The 20,052-nt window shown below is 39.8% G+C and overlaps 1 protein-coding gene across 1 annotated transcript in view; it reads right to left on the reverse strand.

Annotated features, from left to right (window-relative positions):
- Nucleotides 1–7,141: 7,141 nt before the first annotated feature.
- Nucleotides 7,142–20,052, reverse strand: part of LOC136863526 (carboxypeptidase B1) — a 144,667-nt gene continuing 131,756 nt past the window's right edge. The window contains exon 11 of the mRNA XM_068226003.1: nucleotides 7,142–7,869. Within this exon, the coding sequence (XP_068082104.1) occupies nucleotides 7,142–7,869 (728 nt within the window). The remainder of the gene's footprint in view (nucleotides 7,870–20,052) is intronic.

Consider the following 20,052-nt stretch of genomic DNA (forward strand, 5'->3'; position numbering starts at 1 on the left):
TTTGATCGGAAAGTTGTCTGATTTACCAGCGGTGCATCGTATTTTACTAGGGGTAAATTGGGTGAATTCCGAACAAGGAGATAAATTCGATCACACCTTTTATTCGGAAACGAGTATGAGAAAAGTGTTCTGTTTAGTTCTGACATCAAGAAGAAGCGTTTGAAGTCTCCCGTAGAGCAGCTCTGACAGGAGGGCAGCTTGTTTGCAATGTTGTGGATGTTCTTTGTTTTGTTATATTTTCTTATTAGGAAGCTGAGTAGATAACAGCCTGGTAAGCTACATAATTTTATGAATTATTATAATAATTTGACTGAATATGATGTCAGGGAAAGTAACAATGTAAGTTTACTTATTACCGTGTTGATATTTAACTTCGTTAAACGGTGGCGATGAGTAATTTTCAATAAGGCAAGGTGGGGTAAGTGGTAGTTCGTCGCATTTTTCGATCTCTGTGAGGATGAAAAGTACGATGACACAGAGCCCACAAAATTCCACGAGAAAGACATGTACATCCTCTGAGGTGATGAAGGCCACGACAACAGGCGCACTCCATGCACAGACTGGTGCAGTTTGCAGTGGCTATGACACACTAACAAGTGTGATTATGGTTATCGTGTTAAGTGGCTGATAAATTAGTACTTAATTCATTTATTTGATTTATTTTGTTATGTATTTATTTGTGTGTTTTTCGTATGATTTTAAATAGGTGATCGGAATTATCTATGTGCTGGGGCAACTCCGATCAATTTCTATTAGCCATCACTTAAGTGATCCGAATTCAACCATTTCGACCCTTCTGGTGTTAGCATTGAGCATTTTAATCCAATTAATGAGTTGTTCCAGAACTCCATTATCTCACAATGCATATCAAATTAGATGGCGTTGTATTTCTTCTGAAGACAAATAAAGGCAATGTGATTGAACTCTCACTTTTCACAATGCTTCTCAGTTTTTCGAGCTGCAATAATATAGCATCAGTGGTTGCATATCCTTTGACGAAGCTTCAGTGATTTCGGCTGAAATGTGAAATGTCACTCAATCATTTATCGATAATCCTTTCGAATTTTTATTTATTTGCTAGTTGCTTTACGTCGCACCGACACAGATAGGTCTTATGGCGACGATGGGGCAGAGAAGACAGAGAAGGGCTAGGAGTGAGAGGGAATCGGCTGTAGCTTTAATTAAGGTACAGCCCCAGCATTTGCCTGGTGTGAAAATGGAAACCACGGAAATCCATTTTCAGGGCTGCCGACAGTGGGGTTCGAACCTACTATCTCCCGAGTACTGGATAACGGCCGCACTTAAGCGACTGCAGCTATCGCTCGGTCTTTCAAAAATTTTCATTATGTGTAGCTGGAGGCTAATGCCACGATAACTAGAGGACACAGCTGGATCACCCTTGTTATTGAAAACTGGGATTGTGAGACTTGTTGTCCAGTATGTGTGTGTGTGTGATAAGCATTGCCGTTAAGGAATCTACGAATCTACTGTGCAAATAGTTTATTCGTCGTTCTTCCGTAGATCTGCCGGGTCCAGGAGCTTTCAGGGACTTCATCTTATTAACTGCTTCTTCAATCTCCTGTGTGCTGATAGTTGTAATTAGTTTGAGCGACCTACTCTGCTGTAACTGGAGGATGTGTGAATTCTGTATTCGAGATCTCGTCTAAGTGTTCACACCAGCGTTTCGAGATTTCGTGTTTCTCCAATAGTCACCTCCCTTCCTTGTCCTGAAATTGCGTATGATGTTCTAAGTCCTGGGGTTCTCTTATGCGTGCTTTAGCAAAATGTTAAATTATCTCTCCTCCCTCCCTGGATCCCAACTGCCTTGAAATTGAGCCGTTTTTGCTGTGGCTTACGAAACCTGGCCGTTGTTTTAGAGGCAGGTGAGGTGCACCATAAGGTTTTACTGAAGATTAATCGGGTGATATCACAAACTGAGCCTATTGCACGCAACTTTTTCATCAAATTTGAAACGCAAGATTTTGTAGGAATACTACAACCAGAATAATTACGAGCTCATCCTCGAACGCACCTTCTACAGCTATCTTTTTCTCACGTAACATTGCATGAAATAAGTTCACTGTTCAACATGTACCATACTTCATTTCCGAATCGATTACTTAATACATAGGAAAGATACACAATAATACACAAGGTACAGTCAATGCACGTTCCGGTCAACTAACTGCTAGAATGTTTTGTACAGCTGGCTTTCCACGCTGCAGGGAAGTCGGCCGGTGAAAAGAGGCTTCCTCATAAAATGAGAGCCCTGAATTTTAAAACATGCCAAGCACACGAGTGATCTCCGGAAGGTTAAGTGTTGTTCATTCCTTAAATATCTGTCATAGAGAATTTGTTGCAGTTACTTCACAAATTATGTCGGGAGACCAAACTCAATATTCCTGTGTAACTATTTTTTGTGGTACTGTCTGGCAACCAGTGAGATTATGGTAACTGTATTAATTGTCATAAAGAAGAAAGGATCGATGTCTAAGTTGTGTAGAGTAGTATTTTGAGAAGATATTTAAAGACCTTGAAGTGCGATATTTCAGGAGAAGGTCGATTGTGAGATAGGTAGCATTAGATCACAAAGTAATACGTAATGAATCAGGGCAGTGAGAGGAGAATGATTTCGTGAGTCTTGATCGATAAATGGATTGAGTTGGCCAGACCGAGACATATACAGTTTGTACGATTGCTTTTGTAAGGAAGTGCAAGGTCTTAGTACAGTAGACGGGGGCTATTACATGAATATGGGAAATATATTAGAGTAGCTGTAGACAGTAGTAAGTAAGTATAGAATGAAATACGCAGTATATGATAGGGTAGCATGAAGAGCTGCATCAAAACAGTCTGTGGTCTAGTGACACAAACAGTTATTTGAATTTCATTATGTTCCATTTATCTAAATTTCGTGGTAGATCCTAGAATAGAACCTGCTCAAATTCTATAGCAAAATGGAAATGGCACATTGTAGAGGTGTACATGCGGAAGCTCTAGTTTACTGCACGACATATCGTCAACACTTCCTCTTGCAAGGTTCATGAACAGGAAAATACATCATAATTTTTAATGTTATCGGTTTTACTGTACGCCCTACTTACTACTTCACGGTTTTTGGAGACAGCCAGGTTCCTTAATTTTGCCCTGCAGGGGTTCGTTAACGTGCCACTACCGACAAGAGCTTACGTATTTGTAAGCCAGACTGTGTCAAGTTCGGATTCTCCAATTCGGCTTCAAAGGGTCTGAGCCACTCTGTCCGGCATGAACAAAGAAGCAGAACAATCACCTTTCATTTAGTGGAGATTTGACTGTAGTGCATACGTCACTGCTCTGATATAACGTGGTTCACTCTTCTTTAAAACTGGCCCAGAGCGCTCCTGCATTTTACTCATGCTCAAGCAATTATATAGATTTTTCTCTGGAGTTCAGAAACTATTCGCTGACCACCGTAATGAATTTTAATGTTCGGTACGGTGTGAGTGGTTCACGTGGAAGCTTTCATGCGTGTTGTAAAACTTACCCTTTGTAATTCGATGCAATTATCAGCACAAAACTAAGTGCAAGGAAGGTGAGTGGTAAAAAACTTCTGTTCCCGTCCATGGCGTAACACTGAACATTAAGGTGTGAATGTAACTACATATATACATCCTGGTTCTCCCGGATTGAAATTTTAATTAGGTGATAAAAGAAAGCTAGGACTGGCTTGTTGAACGATAAGAATATGACTTGGAGTAGGATATGCCTAGTCGTAAGAAGGGAGCGATTTCCTCAATAAACACCGTCCTAAGACAGGCACGAGTTTGTGAGGTTAAAATGCAAGAACAACTGGGTATTTGTATGTCGTTGTTGTATTGCTATTTATATGTAATATCAGTTTCAAAGCTAATTTGCGGTTCCTGATTTAATGTTTAAGGTTCAGACAGACTTGGGTACCATTCCCACCCGGACCATGGATTTTAAGAATACTTGATTAATTCCACCAGCGCGGAGTCAGCCTCTGTAGCGTAACGGTTAGTGTGATTAGCTGCCGTCCTCGGGGGCCCGGGTTCGATTCCCGGTACTGCCGGAAATTTAAGAACGGCAGGAGGGCTGGTATGTGATCGAAATGGTACATGCAGCTCACCTCCAATGGGGGTGTGCCTGAAAAGAGCTGCACCACTTCGGGATGAGGACATGAGTGTTTTTTTACCAGGACGGAGCTGACTGTGTTCGTCTTAATACACAAGTTGATTTGCATTCACCACATCACATTGCAAACCAACACATAAAGACACAGTAGTGAATCCTTCCACATAAGGTTGGTGTCAGGAAAGACATAAAACTAAGTTTAATTCACATTAGTACGGACCCCATGTAGTTTGGAAAAGACCGGGAATAATAATAAGAAAAACATCAGTTTCAAAGCTAATACAGGATACAGTACTTCCAAACATTTGGAGATAATGAGGTCGTGGTCAGTAAGCCTACACCGGCAGTACAACACGCAACGTCCCTGAGCACAGTACCGGCGATTAGATGGGGGGAGGGGCGAGGGGGGTCAGTCCACCCCCACCCACTTTCTGGAGAAAACATTACATGTTATTCCATTTTACGCGGTTGAAACTAGGAATTATTAGAAAAAGCAATTTGTACAACCCCTGTTATTTTATCAGCTAATTCTTTCTTTTATTTTGTCTATACTATACTAATATTATAAAGAGGAAAAATGTGTATGTTTGTTTGTAACGGATAGACTCAAAAACTTCTGAACCGATTTCAAAAATGTCTCCACCTATAGAAAGCTACATTTCCAGTGAGTAACATGGGCTGTATTTTATTTTCAAAACAATTCGTGGTGGGGGCCACGGGGGGGGGGGGGAAGGTATAAAAATAATAGGCTAATATAGGTAAAATATCAAATTTGTCGTATTAGGACGAGATAAAGCTCAATTTAATCCTCTTGACGCAAAGAACAAAACTCGGTAAGCCCTTCGGGCCCAAAAATCGTCTTTTACGGCTCTAAAACCAACCGTTACGGAGTTATTGGCACCACACTACCCCTGCTCTAGGAATCGGATAAAAGAAATGAACTGCTGTAACCATGCCAACGTCAGCTCCAGAATTCTAGAGCAGCGAGATTATGCATGTACGTTTGGGCATAGCTGCCAACCAAAATTGGTACACATAAGACTTACTATCTGTAAAAAATATACTGTTGTGTAAGGCACTCATAGGACTGCTTTGGGTGGGGCTGGGAAGTGGGTGCTATATCCTAGAAACCCGGGTATCCCCCCCCCCCCACTTCTAATTCCCAATCGCCGCTACTACCTGAGCATACGTCCTATTATCTGTCGTTTACGAGATAAGCCTGTCTGTGTTATCAGCTGGAAAGGAGGGGATATTTCATATTCATGTTGTAGTGAGGAATTCTGTCTTAAGAACTCACATCGTTTAATTTTCCATATATTAGTTTCGAGTCCGATGGTGCCTGTCCTTCCTCCATGACCAAAATAACTGGAGATTCTAGCACTCATAACGATGAACGATTCCCAACAGCACTCGAAAATAAGCTTCTTAGTAGCCGATATGTCATCAGCCTTGTGAAATATCTTGAGCACTTCTTGCACATAAACATGATTACAGCTACTCGAAATGGGATCCACCAGGTAAAAAGAAGCTGTTATCAATAATTCCAATAGAGCATTGAAATTTCCGTAACTCGTAAAAAATAGACCATAAGAAGTTTTGCGGTTCTTTGGAGTGTAATATTCACAACCTGATTTCCTCCCGCATTTATTAGAACCGCCTGTACGCACTTACATACCTTGTAAAGAAAGGCGCAGTATTCTCGCATGGGTTTGAATCATTTGTAACTATATTTTGCTTTGACAAAAATGACAATGTTTCAGCCACAAAACTTAAGTATATGCTTTGTAAATACCGCGCATTACATGAGAAATATTTACTCACCATTAGCTTCCTAGGCAGTTGTGATAACAGAAAACTACATATTCCTGTTTAGCGTGATATGCATTTCACATCTCTTTTTCTGAACGATATATTGGGTATCATCGAAGAAAATTGCATTTCTGATGCTTGTGATATATTTATGGAGCCTTCAGATTGTGGGATTCTGTCTAATGAAGATGATGCGTAGGAGGATGAAGAAGAATGCCCCGAGGACTTACCTGGGATAGAACAGTAGGAGCTGGCTGAGTTAGGAACCTCTTCAAAACATTGGATTACAGAACTAGTACGGCAAATAGTGTATAACAACTGCCCAGTCATAAGGAATAGATACGAAGAGCAAAAGTGGAACACATCGAGAAATCGTGGGTGTACTGCAGGAAGTGGCCAAGTCAAATAATGCATTTCCTATATATTTTTGAATCTTCCACAGGATGTAAAAAATCGGCTTTTAAACATTTGCTTCTAATTTATCAGTGTATAATATACTTTTCAAGACTGAAGAATAAAAAGTTTCGTACGACGATGGGTGTAAGGATGAGAACGGTCACCAGTATCTTTTCAGGTAATGTGACTTGGTCACATTTTACTCCTTAAGTACTTGCTAATCAAAATAATTTAAAGTGTTTGAATATATTGGTATAATACAAATGACAAATAGAAAATACAATCATATTGGCGCAAATATTTCCGTATTTAGTTTAATTTTCTATGTACAGGGTTAGTCATAAATCAGTGTCAGATTTCTCAAATTTATTGTGAAATAAGTACTTTACATATCTGTATAAATGATATACCGAAAGAGGAGAAATCTCTCCAACTTTGTTTGACACACTGTACAAGTTTCCATGTGTGTGCCTTTGGATACACGGTAGACATCGAGGCGATAGTCCATCTCAGCCCACACTCGCGCCAGCATGTTACGGTCGATCGTTGCTATCGCTCATGTAATGAGATCTCGAAGGTCATTCAAGTCAGCAGGAAATGGTGAAATGTAGACCGTGTCCCTCACATATCACCAGAGAAAGACATCATACGGGTTTAGGTATGGGGAACGGGGCGGCCACCGCAACAATGCGACGTCACTGTCAGCATTTCGCCCAATCCAACATTGCGGTAAGTTCTCGTTCAGGTACGCGTGCACGAGTCGATGGAAGTGGGGCGGGCCACGTCCTCTTGGAAAGCGAAGTCGTCACTGTCTGTGCACAGTTACGGCATAAGCCATTGTTCTGACATGTCCTGATAAATAATGCCAGTCACTGTGGATTCGGGGAAGAAATAGGGCCCGTAAATCATGTCCCCTGTCAGGGCACAGAACACGTTGATCTTTGGGGGGTTCAAGCACATGCTCGATTATCCCTTCTGGGCGTTCTGTCCTCCAAATGCGCACGTTGTAACGGTTCACGTTTCCCGACACGTGAATCGTTGCATAGTCGCTGAAGACGAGTCTGTCACCAAAATCATCATTAGCTGCCGTTGCAGCCTGCACGTCGGTGGCAAATAGTGTAGGAACCTCCTTGTCACCATCTGTGAGCACATGCAGGATTTGCTGTCTATACGGTTTCATCCTCAGTTGTTTGCGAAGAATCCCCCACACAGCTGCCTGTGACATTCCCAGCTGCAGGCTATCACGAGTTGTCGAATATTGAGGGCTGCGCTGAAACAACTCACGAACACGTAAGGCAGAGACTTCTGACTGTCTCGATCTTCCGAGTCGCTTGGGTGGACACAGACAACCCGTGTGCTCGAACGTTTGATACCACTTTATGGTCGTTCTGCGACCTGGGGCGTCCTTGTGAAAACAGATACGAAATCGCCGCTGAACAGTCAGAGTAGCCTCTGTCTTCGCAAATTCTATCACACAAAACGCCTTCTCGTTGCCTGCGAAAGCTATTTTGAACACTTCTACACTTCTGCCACCTAGTGGCGAACGGAATCATCACAATATGCGTGCGCTTTATTTGACACAAACTTGGAGAGTTTCTGTTTCCATACGTGCATTATTTGGACTCGAATATCTCATACAGAAACATCAAGATGTTACCCAAATGTGACACTGATTTATGAATAACTCTGTATAAACAACTTTTCAGCAATTCTTCTTTTTTCCTAAAATAAAAAGAGCTCGTTACTAAAACAAGCGGTAAGGCGTAACGCAACTGAATAATATACAAGTTCGGTCAAGTTTAAACCAACATAACTGTCAAAATATAGTTCTCCTTAAGATTGTTTTTAATTTTACTACTACAAACGTGAAGCACTCAACATTATGAAAGAACACTTTTAATCAGAACATTCATTCAGCAGAATCGTCTGAGATTTTCTTCAATTTCTATTACTTTTAACTTTATTTCAAACACTTACAATTAACCAAATAAAATCTTACAGAAGCTTACAATAACAGCCCATTAAACGTCACATACTGCGACATCAACACTTCATTACAGATCTGCTAATAATGACCAAGCCACGTTGAAACTGAAGCATTTCTGACCTGGTCAAAACTACTTGCAGGCTGAATAATATTATTAGGCTTTGCTTCCGACTAACTAGTTTACGGTTTTCGGAGACGACGAAGTGCCGGAATTTTTTCCCCCAGGAGCTCTTTTATGTACCAGAAAATCTACCAACGCAAGGCTAACGTATTTTGGTACCTTCAAATACCACCGAAGTGAGCTAGAATCGAACCTACCAGAAGGCCAGTGTCTTAAACGTCCGAGCCACTCAGCCCGGCTTGCAGTTTGATCTATCATGTAAAAGTGACTACGTTGATTCAGTCAAATTTTATTGAATAATATTTTGGCTATTCATACTTGGTCATAATAGCGACAGGTTATTCCTAGTCTACTGATTCAGATACTGACTTGGACATTTTATAGCCATAGTTCTACCCTCAGTTAAGCGGATAGTCTTTTAATCTAATTTATTTTTGTCAATTTTTAACTAGGTCACTTTTTGCAGTATACCCACGAAATATTTCATGTTTAGCCAATTCTCAGTGGAAAACAATGATAAGCTGAGTATGCCTCTGTTTCCCACTGACTATTATTCCTCTTGTAGGAAGTCTACTCCACGGGAACTCTTTGACCTGGTCGTAGATACTGAGGTGCTAGAATTGACTCTGAAAGAATAGGAAATACGCGGCCTTCAAATATCCATCCCATCCTGAAATATGTGCTGCGGAAATGCAATCATTCATGTCATTTTTATTTCTGACAACTACTACTGGGATCTAAATAATAACACGAGAAATTTTGCTGTTCGTCAGTTCATGCGTAGAGATAAATGAAAAAAATCTGTCTATTCTCCACTTTACAGGTAACAATTCTCGGAATGTTCAAAATGTGATGTGAAAGCTCAGGCCATTCATTCAACTCCAGCATAAAAGGTGGTTTTTTTTTTGCTAGGAGCTTTACGTCGCACCGACACAGATAGGTCTTATGGCGACGATAGGATATGAAAGGCCTAGGAGTTGGAAGGAAGCGGCCGTGGCCTTAATGAAGGTACAGCCCCAGCATTTGCCTGGTGTGAAAATGGGAAACCACGGAAAACCATCTTCAGGCCTGTCGATTGTGGGATTCGAACCTACTATCTCCCGGATGCAAGCGCACAGCCGCGCGCCTCTACGCGCACGGCCAACTCGCCCGGTCATAAAAGGTTTCTGAAGCACTTTCTTCCAGAGCAGCATTTATGTCATGACAATGTTAAGATAGTATATTACGTAATACATGCCTGTAAACAATTTATCCGTGATAAGCCCATTCGCTTCGGTTAAAATGTGTAAGTCCGTAGTGAACCATCCCCTAGATGCCTCAATATAAATAATACAGTAACCATATCAACGCATCCATTAATCGCATGCAAGAAGCAGGGTACGGACTATGAAGGTCCGTTATAGTCGTGCTAGACGCAGTACGGCATAGAATTTTCCAGAGGGTAGCTAGCCAGTTTGAATTCAAAGCGAGTCGTTGCCATGGTTACTAGGCACGCCACCCGCACTTCAACTTTCAAGTTCAATTGATTTGTGTGTGGGAGTGATCAGATTTAAACGAAGGGAACTCCACAACAAGATTTCAGGATGACCAATTTTGAATTCGCAGTAACGCATCTCGGGATTTATAACGACAATTTCGCCACTGAGCTAGAATTCCACAGAACCAAACTAAATATCACCGGCAGATATAATTATTATTCACTCCTGGATTACAATAATGTTTACCTGAGTCCTTATTTAACAATTTTATTTGAATGAAAAGTCGTTGGGAAGGTGAGAGCCCGTTAATCGTCACGAGGCCAGTGTTAGACGGGGAATTACCTCGTGCTACAAAGGGACAGACAGTTCATTTAAGGACCCCGGAGGGAGGAAGCTTTCTCATTCTTCTGTAGTTGTTGGTGCGAGTAGCACGTAGTGCGCGGATGTGAAACTCTCTTTGTGTTAACAAAAACCGTTATACGCCTGTGCGCGTTTATATTTATTTCTATATTTACCTCGAGCAAGACAATTGCTGGATAAATATCATGTCCTGATTTTCATTCGCTGTAATTTGATATACCACGATCTGATCACTCGAATAATTTGACTGTAAATTTTAATTAACTAATTAGCTCGAGAGTTGCGCTTGAGATTGATGTGCATTCGAAATGAGACCGGTATCTCACTACGGTTCACGTACGGGTTATAGGTGAATCGTGTGCATCACGTACGCATATTAGCCGCTATATAAACTGATGCCGATTGGGTTTGAACCCTTGACCTGATGGCACACATTTCGAACTAAAATTTGTGTGTAGGTTGAGCCAGTTACAGCCTAACATGAGGATCGGCGTTGTGTAATTGTGCACATAAAGCGGTGAAGAAGCTCGTTCTAATCTACTTCCTTTCTGCAGAATCCCAGAAAAAAAGAGACATTATGGATGGACGTGGTATCAACGCCAGGATCTGCCAGCCAATGTTCATTCCTGGAGCTATGAGCAGCTAAACAGCCTAAGACATGTGGCTGAGGAATCCGGGATGAATGACTACTGATTGCGAACGATGAGTACAAAAATCCAAATTAAATGGCATGAACGTATAGTAGACTAATGCATTCAGGTTAAGGAATTTATTATCTTTCTGGTAATGTTATATGTCAGCCATTATGGCTGCAGTTTGTGTTTTCACGTAACGATAAATGTTTGGTAGATGGGCGGGGTGCATGTTGTGAGCCCAGGCCATTAGTATATATTTATTTTAGTTGGAGGGAATAGTGGATCACGCCATAGGATTATGTAGTCTGTTTGTTTCATTTTTGCTTGTGTGTATTATATGTTATTCCGTGTTTTTCTGTAGTTATTTGGGGATGAGGGTCTTCGTTATGAACACAGGCCACCCACCATCAGCGTTGGTTAATTTCACGTAATTAGCAGCATAATGTTAGTCAGATATTTCAATGAATGCAATATTAATATTATTTCAGATGTTAGGGAAGTTGCTGTGGGAACCTGTCCTTTGTTGAGAAAGTTTAGTTTCGTTTTTTATTTAGCGAGAAGACGAGTCAGGGTTCAGCTGGGAAATGAACCCATGGTATTTGAAGTGAGAGGCTTGATATGCCAGAGGGATGGAATGAGGCCTAATATTGGTGTTAAGGCAAGATATGCCGTTATTAATTGAGGGAGCCTGTATTTGAGGGCTAATTTTACAGCTGAGAGATGCGAGGAATTCATCCGCTGAATAGAGAATTTGAGTTGTTCATTCGTTTACCTAGAGGAAGGTATTGTAAACGGCTGAAGGCCTGGCAATTTGCTGTCCCGCCAGTAATGAACCGACTGGCAGAGAACATGTTTCCCCCTCTCAGTGAAAGTGAAAGTTACCCTGAGGTCATCTTCCCTCGCCAGACGAGTATTTGTGTATTTCCTTACAGCTGATAGTTTAAAGAGCCGAGAATACTGACAAATTTGTGTCTCTAAAGACGCAATCTGACGCAACCCTCAGACAACGAGTTGGATTCCCCACATATCCTCGATTGTGTATATAAATTTGTGTGTGTTCCTTCCCACAGGTGTGATCTATTTTGTATGTTTTGACTATTGCTGTCTCCTGTTGTGCTAATTTGGGTATGTCAGCTCGTCAGCTGACTGTGTTGTCACCCAGTTCCGCCTGGACTGTGTGTGAGCCCGCGAGCTCATTGTCGAGTCTGTGTTAGTATATAAATGATAATTAAGGAACCACCCTATGCCATAAAGTTTTTTATAGGTTTGTATTCGCAATTAAGCGGATTGTAAATATTTTGCCTTAGCTATTTTACGAATGTATTAGTCCTGCCTGTTCATCATAGAGACGTTGTTTACGATAATGCCTACGGACAATAATGATGGATTTGTTGTACTCGTCAGTAACAATCAATCATTCAAATACTACGGGTCAAAGTTTTTAGTCGTAAATTTTTTGTTGTCAATTTTTGTTGGCAATTGTTTAGTTGTCAATTATTTTATAGTCTTCAATTTCAAGGCGTCAAGTATTAATAAGTCAGCTGTGGAATCGTCAGTTTGTAATTAACTTATAATGGTTCAACCTTAAATTACTCAGCGTAATAATGTTGACGACTGATCCCCTGTATACCCACGATATATTTACTGTAATTTAAGGGGCCATAACCCGACTTTGTTTTGCTTATTTATAACTGTAACATCTCTTTGTAAGCGTTTTCGTAATTTATTTTATTTCAACGACTAATTTGAGGTCGATTTCTGATATTTTATACAACTGCATTTAACATAGACCATTTCTATGTTTTTCGGGATTAATAAACTCATTTCACCCCATAAATGTTTCTCATGTCAAGGTATATGTCAATTCTTCCTGTCAATATACTCATTAGTCTAAGTTTAGATTAGTTTTTGAGTCGCTAATATTCAACGAACAGGACCACCGCTTTACCGAACCCTGAGTCTAGTCGGTACAAAGGACAGGAAATATATGAAGTTATTAAAGGATTTTCAGAAGATAAGTAAATTACACTAATCAATTTACTTCGACAATCTATTCACTTCCTTGCAGCTTATCAAAATGTTCATTGACATGGGATATTTAAGAATTGGTACCATACAAGAGAATCATGATCCAAGAGTTGTTCCACGAACACCAATTAAACAATTCATTAAGAATCGTGGTCATTTGAGGTGGCCTGCACAATGAAACGAAGACTGTGGTTAGCAGATGATAAGATAACGTGGTAGTAAGTGGCTTCCTAGGCTTACAATTCAACGCCCACAAGTTGCGTTTCTCGTTGGGGTCAGTCTGAGAGAAACAAAGAATTGAGTGAGTTTATAGCTGTTGTATACAGAAGTGATGGAAGTGTCAGGTGTGATGCTAATCCTTTATTACTCGCTTTCAGATGAGTGAGATAAGAAGAACAGACAAAATTTCTACTTAATGTATGTGAGGTTTGTGATGCTTTTGTTTCTATCTAGTACATAATTAAGTATATTTGTTTATTGGTACTTTTGTTGATTCTACCACACTTGTGTTGTTGGAATGAAAATAATGATTGTAGCGAATCTTCACGTGCCTACTGGACACGACAGTGCAGAACGCGTGGCTCATAAAGAGCAAACGTGTCAACTTGAACTCCGCAGGCAGATTGTATGAAGTTACTTATTGGAGTTTGGGGTTGCATCACAGGGTGCAGGAATGCCAGTGTCGGTAACTGCTCATGACGTACAACTTTTTTATGGCTTAGGGCACTGGTCAAGGGATGCATCCTAATCTCTCACATAAAATGAACAGCCTGGAAAATCAGTATGCGGGTACGAGCTGCGTAACTAATTAAAGGTGAGAAAATTCCACAGGTGTGATGCTAATCCTTTATTACTTGCTTTCATACGTGTCAGATAGGAGGAACAGACAAAATTTCTAATTACTGTATGTGAAGTTTTTGATGCTTTTGTTTTAGAACATCATTTAGTATATTTGTTTATTGTTACTTTTGTTGATTCAAACAGCTACGGTATTTATATATCTCTGTACATGAGCCTAGCCTCTTGTCATTATTATTATTATGTTTTAGTTATTTAGCAAGATATGTACATGTAAAAGTGAACAAAACATGAATTACGGTATGCAAAAAAATTACATCCCTTAACGTATCTGCCTAGTGTGCCCAGAAGGCTATGGACAACTTCCACTTCCTGTGTTAGTTTTTGACGTGGGAATCAATTTTAAAGTTTTTCTTAATAATCTCTGATCGTTTTGATGAGCATTTTCTAACCGAGAAACCAAAACTGGTAAGAAATTAATTCAGACAGTTAAGCTTAAAAGATGGGCTTTCTTCAAGTCAACATTCGTTACTTTCTCAAGTGTTTCTGCTGTGACGCATTAATTGTATTTCTGATATTACTTTTGAGTTCCTCGGTGGCTGTTAACTTGTTATTTGAGATATATGCATGCAAAAAAAAAAAAAAAAAGGAACCGTCAAATCTTGGAACAAGTCAAAATAAAGGACTTCTGAATGGCTTATAAAGGAAATATCAGTACGTTTTATCCGCCGTTTTGTGTTCTACATATCCATGGTGAGTACCCTGAAAAAAGGATGTTATAGTAAGGATAGAAGTTGTTAGTACGAGGTGACTTTTGCATATCCCTTTGAGCTTTTTCACTTACCACTAGTTCTATTCTGCTAGGCGGCCGTGCTTTATACTCAATGTTGTGGAATTTAACTCGGTTAACGTTTTACAGGGATTAGATGCGAAGAATTTACTGGCACATTTTTCTTCTTCTCCTTCTTCTTTTTATCATTTAGCCTTTGATAATCCACTGGTAAATGTACACCTTTAAAACACTTTTCCAAGTGTTTCTATCATACACCACTTGATACCAACGCGTCGTAACTACCTATTAGTGCCATTCAGCTATCTCTTCTGAGATCTTTCAATATTCTTCTCACACAACCTACCCAATGTGTTTTTCGGTATGTCCTTGCAGGTCTAACATTAAAGAACCATTTTGCAGGGCAAGATTTCGTCAAAGTGAGGTCTCTTAAACATGTATAGAAGTTGAAGTGACATTAGACTTACATGATGATGATGATGATGATTGTTGTTATTATTATTATTATTATTATTATTATTATAAATACTTACAATGACGTCTAAGAGCCAGTACCTGGATAGTTTAAATTGCATTGTATCTATCTTATCTACTAGGTAGATTAGAAAGTGGACGGTGAAGAAGAATTAGGGGGTGAAACAGATTGTCCTAAAATAGGAATGAAATGAAATATGCGCCTATGTACGTAATTAAGATAGCTTGGGTTCGAACCCACTACCTCCCGAATGCAAGCCAACAGCAGGATGCTCGCGACATATCCCAACGATTTGAAAAATCCTCGGCGTCTACGATCCTTAGTGCTAAAACTTACTACCAACAACACAGCCAATGTCGAAATTGATGCAGTGACACGAAGAAAGGACATTCAAAATCGTAGAGGAGTAGCTCAGGGTTCACCCTCATCGCCTCGGTTATTCAATGATTGCGTTGATTTTATATTAAGGGATACGAATTATAATGAAATTGTCTCTGGACTTGAATTTGTGGATGATCTCCAAAATTCGCCGATGGTATCGCACTGGTACCTAAAGATGAAGACTCCGGTGTAATTATGATAGATATGATCAATCAATATCTTATGCAAATTGGCCTCAATTTGAATCCACAATACTTGAGCACAATAGTAATTAAGGGCGGAAAACTGACAAAGACAACACTTGCTACAGTCCGTGGTATATCAATGTCTTCAATTGATGAGAAGGAATATAATTAAATATATAGGTGTTACTCTTAATGATGAAATTTTATTACGTAAAGGATTTGTGTTAAATTAAATTCCAATATAAATAAGCTAGTTAACTCCTCACTATTGAAACCTGGTCAAAAATTAAATGTATTAAACAAATATATTTATCCCACTTGATATATTGTACCCGCCCCTACCTATAGGCTCTCCAGCGATAAATCAACAGGGTCGTTAACTGGGTATAAATCAAGTGGGCATCATAGATATATATCAGAATAACTTAGCGGTATAAAGAGTATGAGAATACGGGTTTCATATAACTACAATCGAATGAGAACAATATTTTAAAATATTAAAATCAAAGGGCTTATTGTACTCCTGGCGATGTTGAAAAATGACGCAAATATACATGGCGAATACATATTCGAATTTCACAAAATTAAACTTTGGATATGTTGAGCATTGTTCAAGCTTGGAGAATAACACCGAGCATAACCATTCAAGAAGGATCTATTTCATGACTTCGCGTTTACAAAATATTAAGTATTAATCACTGAAGCTACTCCCAATTTTACTGGGCACACAAAACCATGATACTCAAATATAAACAAATCTGAGTGACACCTAATCTAATATTGACAAATTTCCCACTGGAATAACCTTAAGTAATATAACGTAAGCAAACACAAACTTCAGATGCACTGGATCCTAATCTGACCCCACCCATATATACACGAACACGTCACACCATTGGTTGAAACCAATGTCGACCCCGAATGACATCACAATACAATAAATACATAAACACGCAAGAGATAAAGAAATTATATACACAACACAGATGGACGCTAACCACCGGTCCCAACATTTGTGGGTCAGCCAGTTACATACCCAGAACCAAACCCAGGATATTCAACATTCGCAAGGTTCTAAAATCCCAACTAATAATTTAGATCCATGAAGACAATTAAGAAAAAGGAACCGGGTTATTGATTTCTGATATTTATTGAAGTCGGCTGAGGAAATTTATCAGTTAGCATTCCACACAGGAACAATATTAGAAACATTTTATATGTCACAATACGGACCACGATTTCACGGCGTGGGACCGCAGATACACAAAAAAATACGCAAAGCACACTCTTAGAGACGAGCCTTCCTTCACTCACCCTCTCGGTCGGAGGCGTGGCAAACGAAACATAACATTACGCTGTCAAGGGAAGACCATTTCGTCCCTTTCAATATCACTTTCAACCGTCAATTCACTTCACATAATAACATACTCATTTCAGCGAGGTGATTCATAGTTCATTTTTTATTTCTCAATTCAAAAAGCATTCACATATGTCCACCCGTATTCTGACTTCCAAAATTCGCACCGTAAGTCCTGATTTCAATTCCATTCTAGCATCGTCGCCTGGCGTATTTTCAGCAGATTATTTCCTTTTTCTACACAATTGGACCGGTAGTAACCCAGCAGACACAGACGTCTAAATAATTAAACACCGGCTTCTATTATTATTATTATTATTATTATTATTATTATTATTATTATTATTATTATTATTATTATTATTACTGTATTATTAATCTTTAAAATGGGCATAATCTCTACCTGGAGGGCCTACGTGGCTTACATGATCTCCAATTCCTTCATTTACACTTGCTTCATGAGGATAGAAATTCGCACGTTATTTACAAACAAGCACATTATTGTAACTGCACACAACTCAAAGTGTAATTAGGATCCTACCGTTATCGAAAACACACGTTATAGTCGTTCACAATGACAAAATTGGACCTAACTACATATTTCATTACAGGTCACCGCTTTGGCTCTCTGTGTGACTCACTGCAACATTCCTTCTTTCACGCAGGATAATCTACACTAATATTACTTGGCATTCATGATAAGTCAGTCGGTTGAGTACCAGCCCCCTTACACAACCGATTCCAAATAAACTACACAGAAAAGTAACTCTAAGGGATACTAGCAGTAATCTCCAAATAAAAGGAAAAAGGAAAACTTTCCCACAAACAAATTTTCTCATATCTAAAAATTAAGTCACTCAGACTTGTTACTAAAATACACTCTGTGCCATGCCTTTGCACACATACAATTTAACAAACTAAGAATCTCTATCAATTATTAGCTACAACATTTAAAATGAATTCTCCGTACCCCTCGCGTCATGCATAATAGAATGCTATTACTCAGCCTTATTGTCCCTCAATGACACCTCGGTTAGCTACGGGGCGTCCATCTTGGTTTTAGTATTGACTCATGTCCATGTTGGTAGTTGTAGATTCCATCTGCTGGCTGCGAATGCTGCTGCAAAACTCCATAGTCCTAGGCATTGGAAATCTTCAGTATCTACGACACAGATAGACACACAGTTAATACACGTTCCGTTCGTCTGCGTCACAACGTACTAATCGAACCGATCTTTAAATCAAGGCCCCGAAATCAAATATATTAATACAGGGTATTTTTAATCGTATCATACATCTTATTGATAGCACGACTCCGAATTAACTCCTGTATCACTGCTCATTATAGTGATGCTTATTCTATTACCCGCCTCCCTTCTTTGTCTCGGGCGACGGAGGTAATAATAATAATAATTCCATTGTTCAAAAATTGTCAGAATAATTCCACCGAGTACTTAATTATATCCCCCCTTTTTAGTTCTACTCATACACCCCTTGAATTAAGTCGTGTCGACTGTTCTCTGCGTTACAGGCTCACACACAAAGAAAATGTATGCCCGATACCGACACACGTCTGCCCCTTGCAAGATAAAAATAGAGACTGCATGGGGACGACGCTTTTCAGCGTTCAGTCTGCAAGCTTCTACGAATTTATTAATCGCCGCCACCATCCTCTCTTTGCAAATAATGCTGTGGCCTCATTTAGTTATATGCCTCTTACCTTAAAATCGTTAAAAACTGAGTCTAATCATCGTCGTCTCGGTCGCCCTGTACTTCTCTTACCCACTAATGCGGTGTCCATTACTTTCTACGTAACCGATCTTCCTCCATTCGCCTCACATGACCCCAACACCCAAGCCGGTTTATGCGTACAGCTTCATCCATCACGTTCATTCCTAACTTACCTTTTTATCTCCTCATTCTGAGTACTCTCCTGCCATTGTTCCCACTTGTTTATACGAGCAATCATTCTCGCTACGTTCAGGTCTGTTACTGAATAAGATATCCTGAATCCACCCAGCTTTCGTTCCCGTAAAGCACAGTTGGGCTGAAAACAGACCGATGTAAAGATATTTTCGTCCCGGAGCTGACTTCCTTCTTAAAGAATACTGTTTATCGCAACTGCAAGCTCACTGCATTAGCTTTAACGCACCTTGATTCAACCTCATTTACTATATTACCATCCTGGGAGAACACGCATCCTAAATACTTGAAATTATCTACCTCTTCCAGTTTTGTATCACCAATCTGATATTAAGTTCTGCTGAATTTGTTACTTACTGACATCAGTTTAGTCTTCGAGAGGCTAATTTTTACACCATATCCATTGCATCTATTTTGAACTTCCAAGATATTAGACTGCTGGCTTTCGGGAAAATCTGCCGTTAAGACCAAGTCGTCAGCATAGGCCAGACTGCTCACTATATTTCCACCTAACTGAATCCCTACCAATGTATACCTTTCAGCAGATGATCCATGTAAACTACGAACAACAAAGGTGAAAGATTGCAGCCCTTTAAGTACCCTGAACCAAGAACTCATTCTACCATGAATTCCCACTGAAGCCCAATTGTTAACATAAATGACTTTGATTGATTTTAATAATCGACACATAATCCCACAGTCCCCCAGCATGGTGAACACCTTTTCCTTCGGTAACCTGTCGTATGCTTTCTCTAGATCTACAACTTTCTGTTCTTCTCGTAACATTTTAAAATTACCTGGCGCATACTGAAAATCTGATCCTGACAGACGCTCTGTGGTCTGAAACTACACCGGTTTTCATCCAACTTCATCTCAACCACTGATCGCACCCTCCCTTCCCAGATTTCATTGAATACTTTGCCTGGTATACTAATCAATGAGATAAATCGATAGTTGTTGCAATCCTCCCTATTCCCTTTTTATAGGTAGGTGCAATTACCGCTTTTGTCCAATCTGAAGGTACCTTACCAACCATCCCTGCCTTCCCACTATACTTCACCAATTCTGGTCTAATTTCATCTATTCCTACTGCTTTATGACAACGGAATTTATTTACCACCCTTCCCACTTCCTCAAGCGTAATTTCACCAACACCATTTTGCTCCTTCCTACGAGCTCGGTTGTTCGCGACACCACC

This window comes from Anabrus simplex, chromosome 1 (genome assembly GCF_040414725.1).
Source record: "Anabrus simplex isolate iqAnaSimp1 chromosome 1, ASM4041472v1, whole genome shotgun sequence".
NCBI classification, from domain to species: Eukaryota; Metazoa; Arthropoda; class Insecta; order Orthoptera; family Tettigoniidae; genus Anabrus; species Anabrus simplex.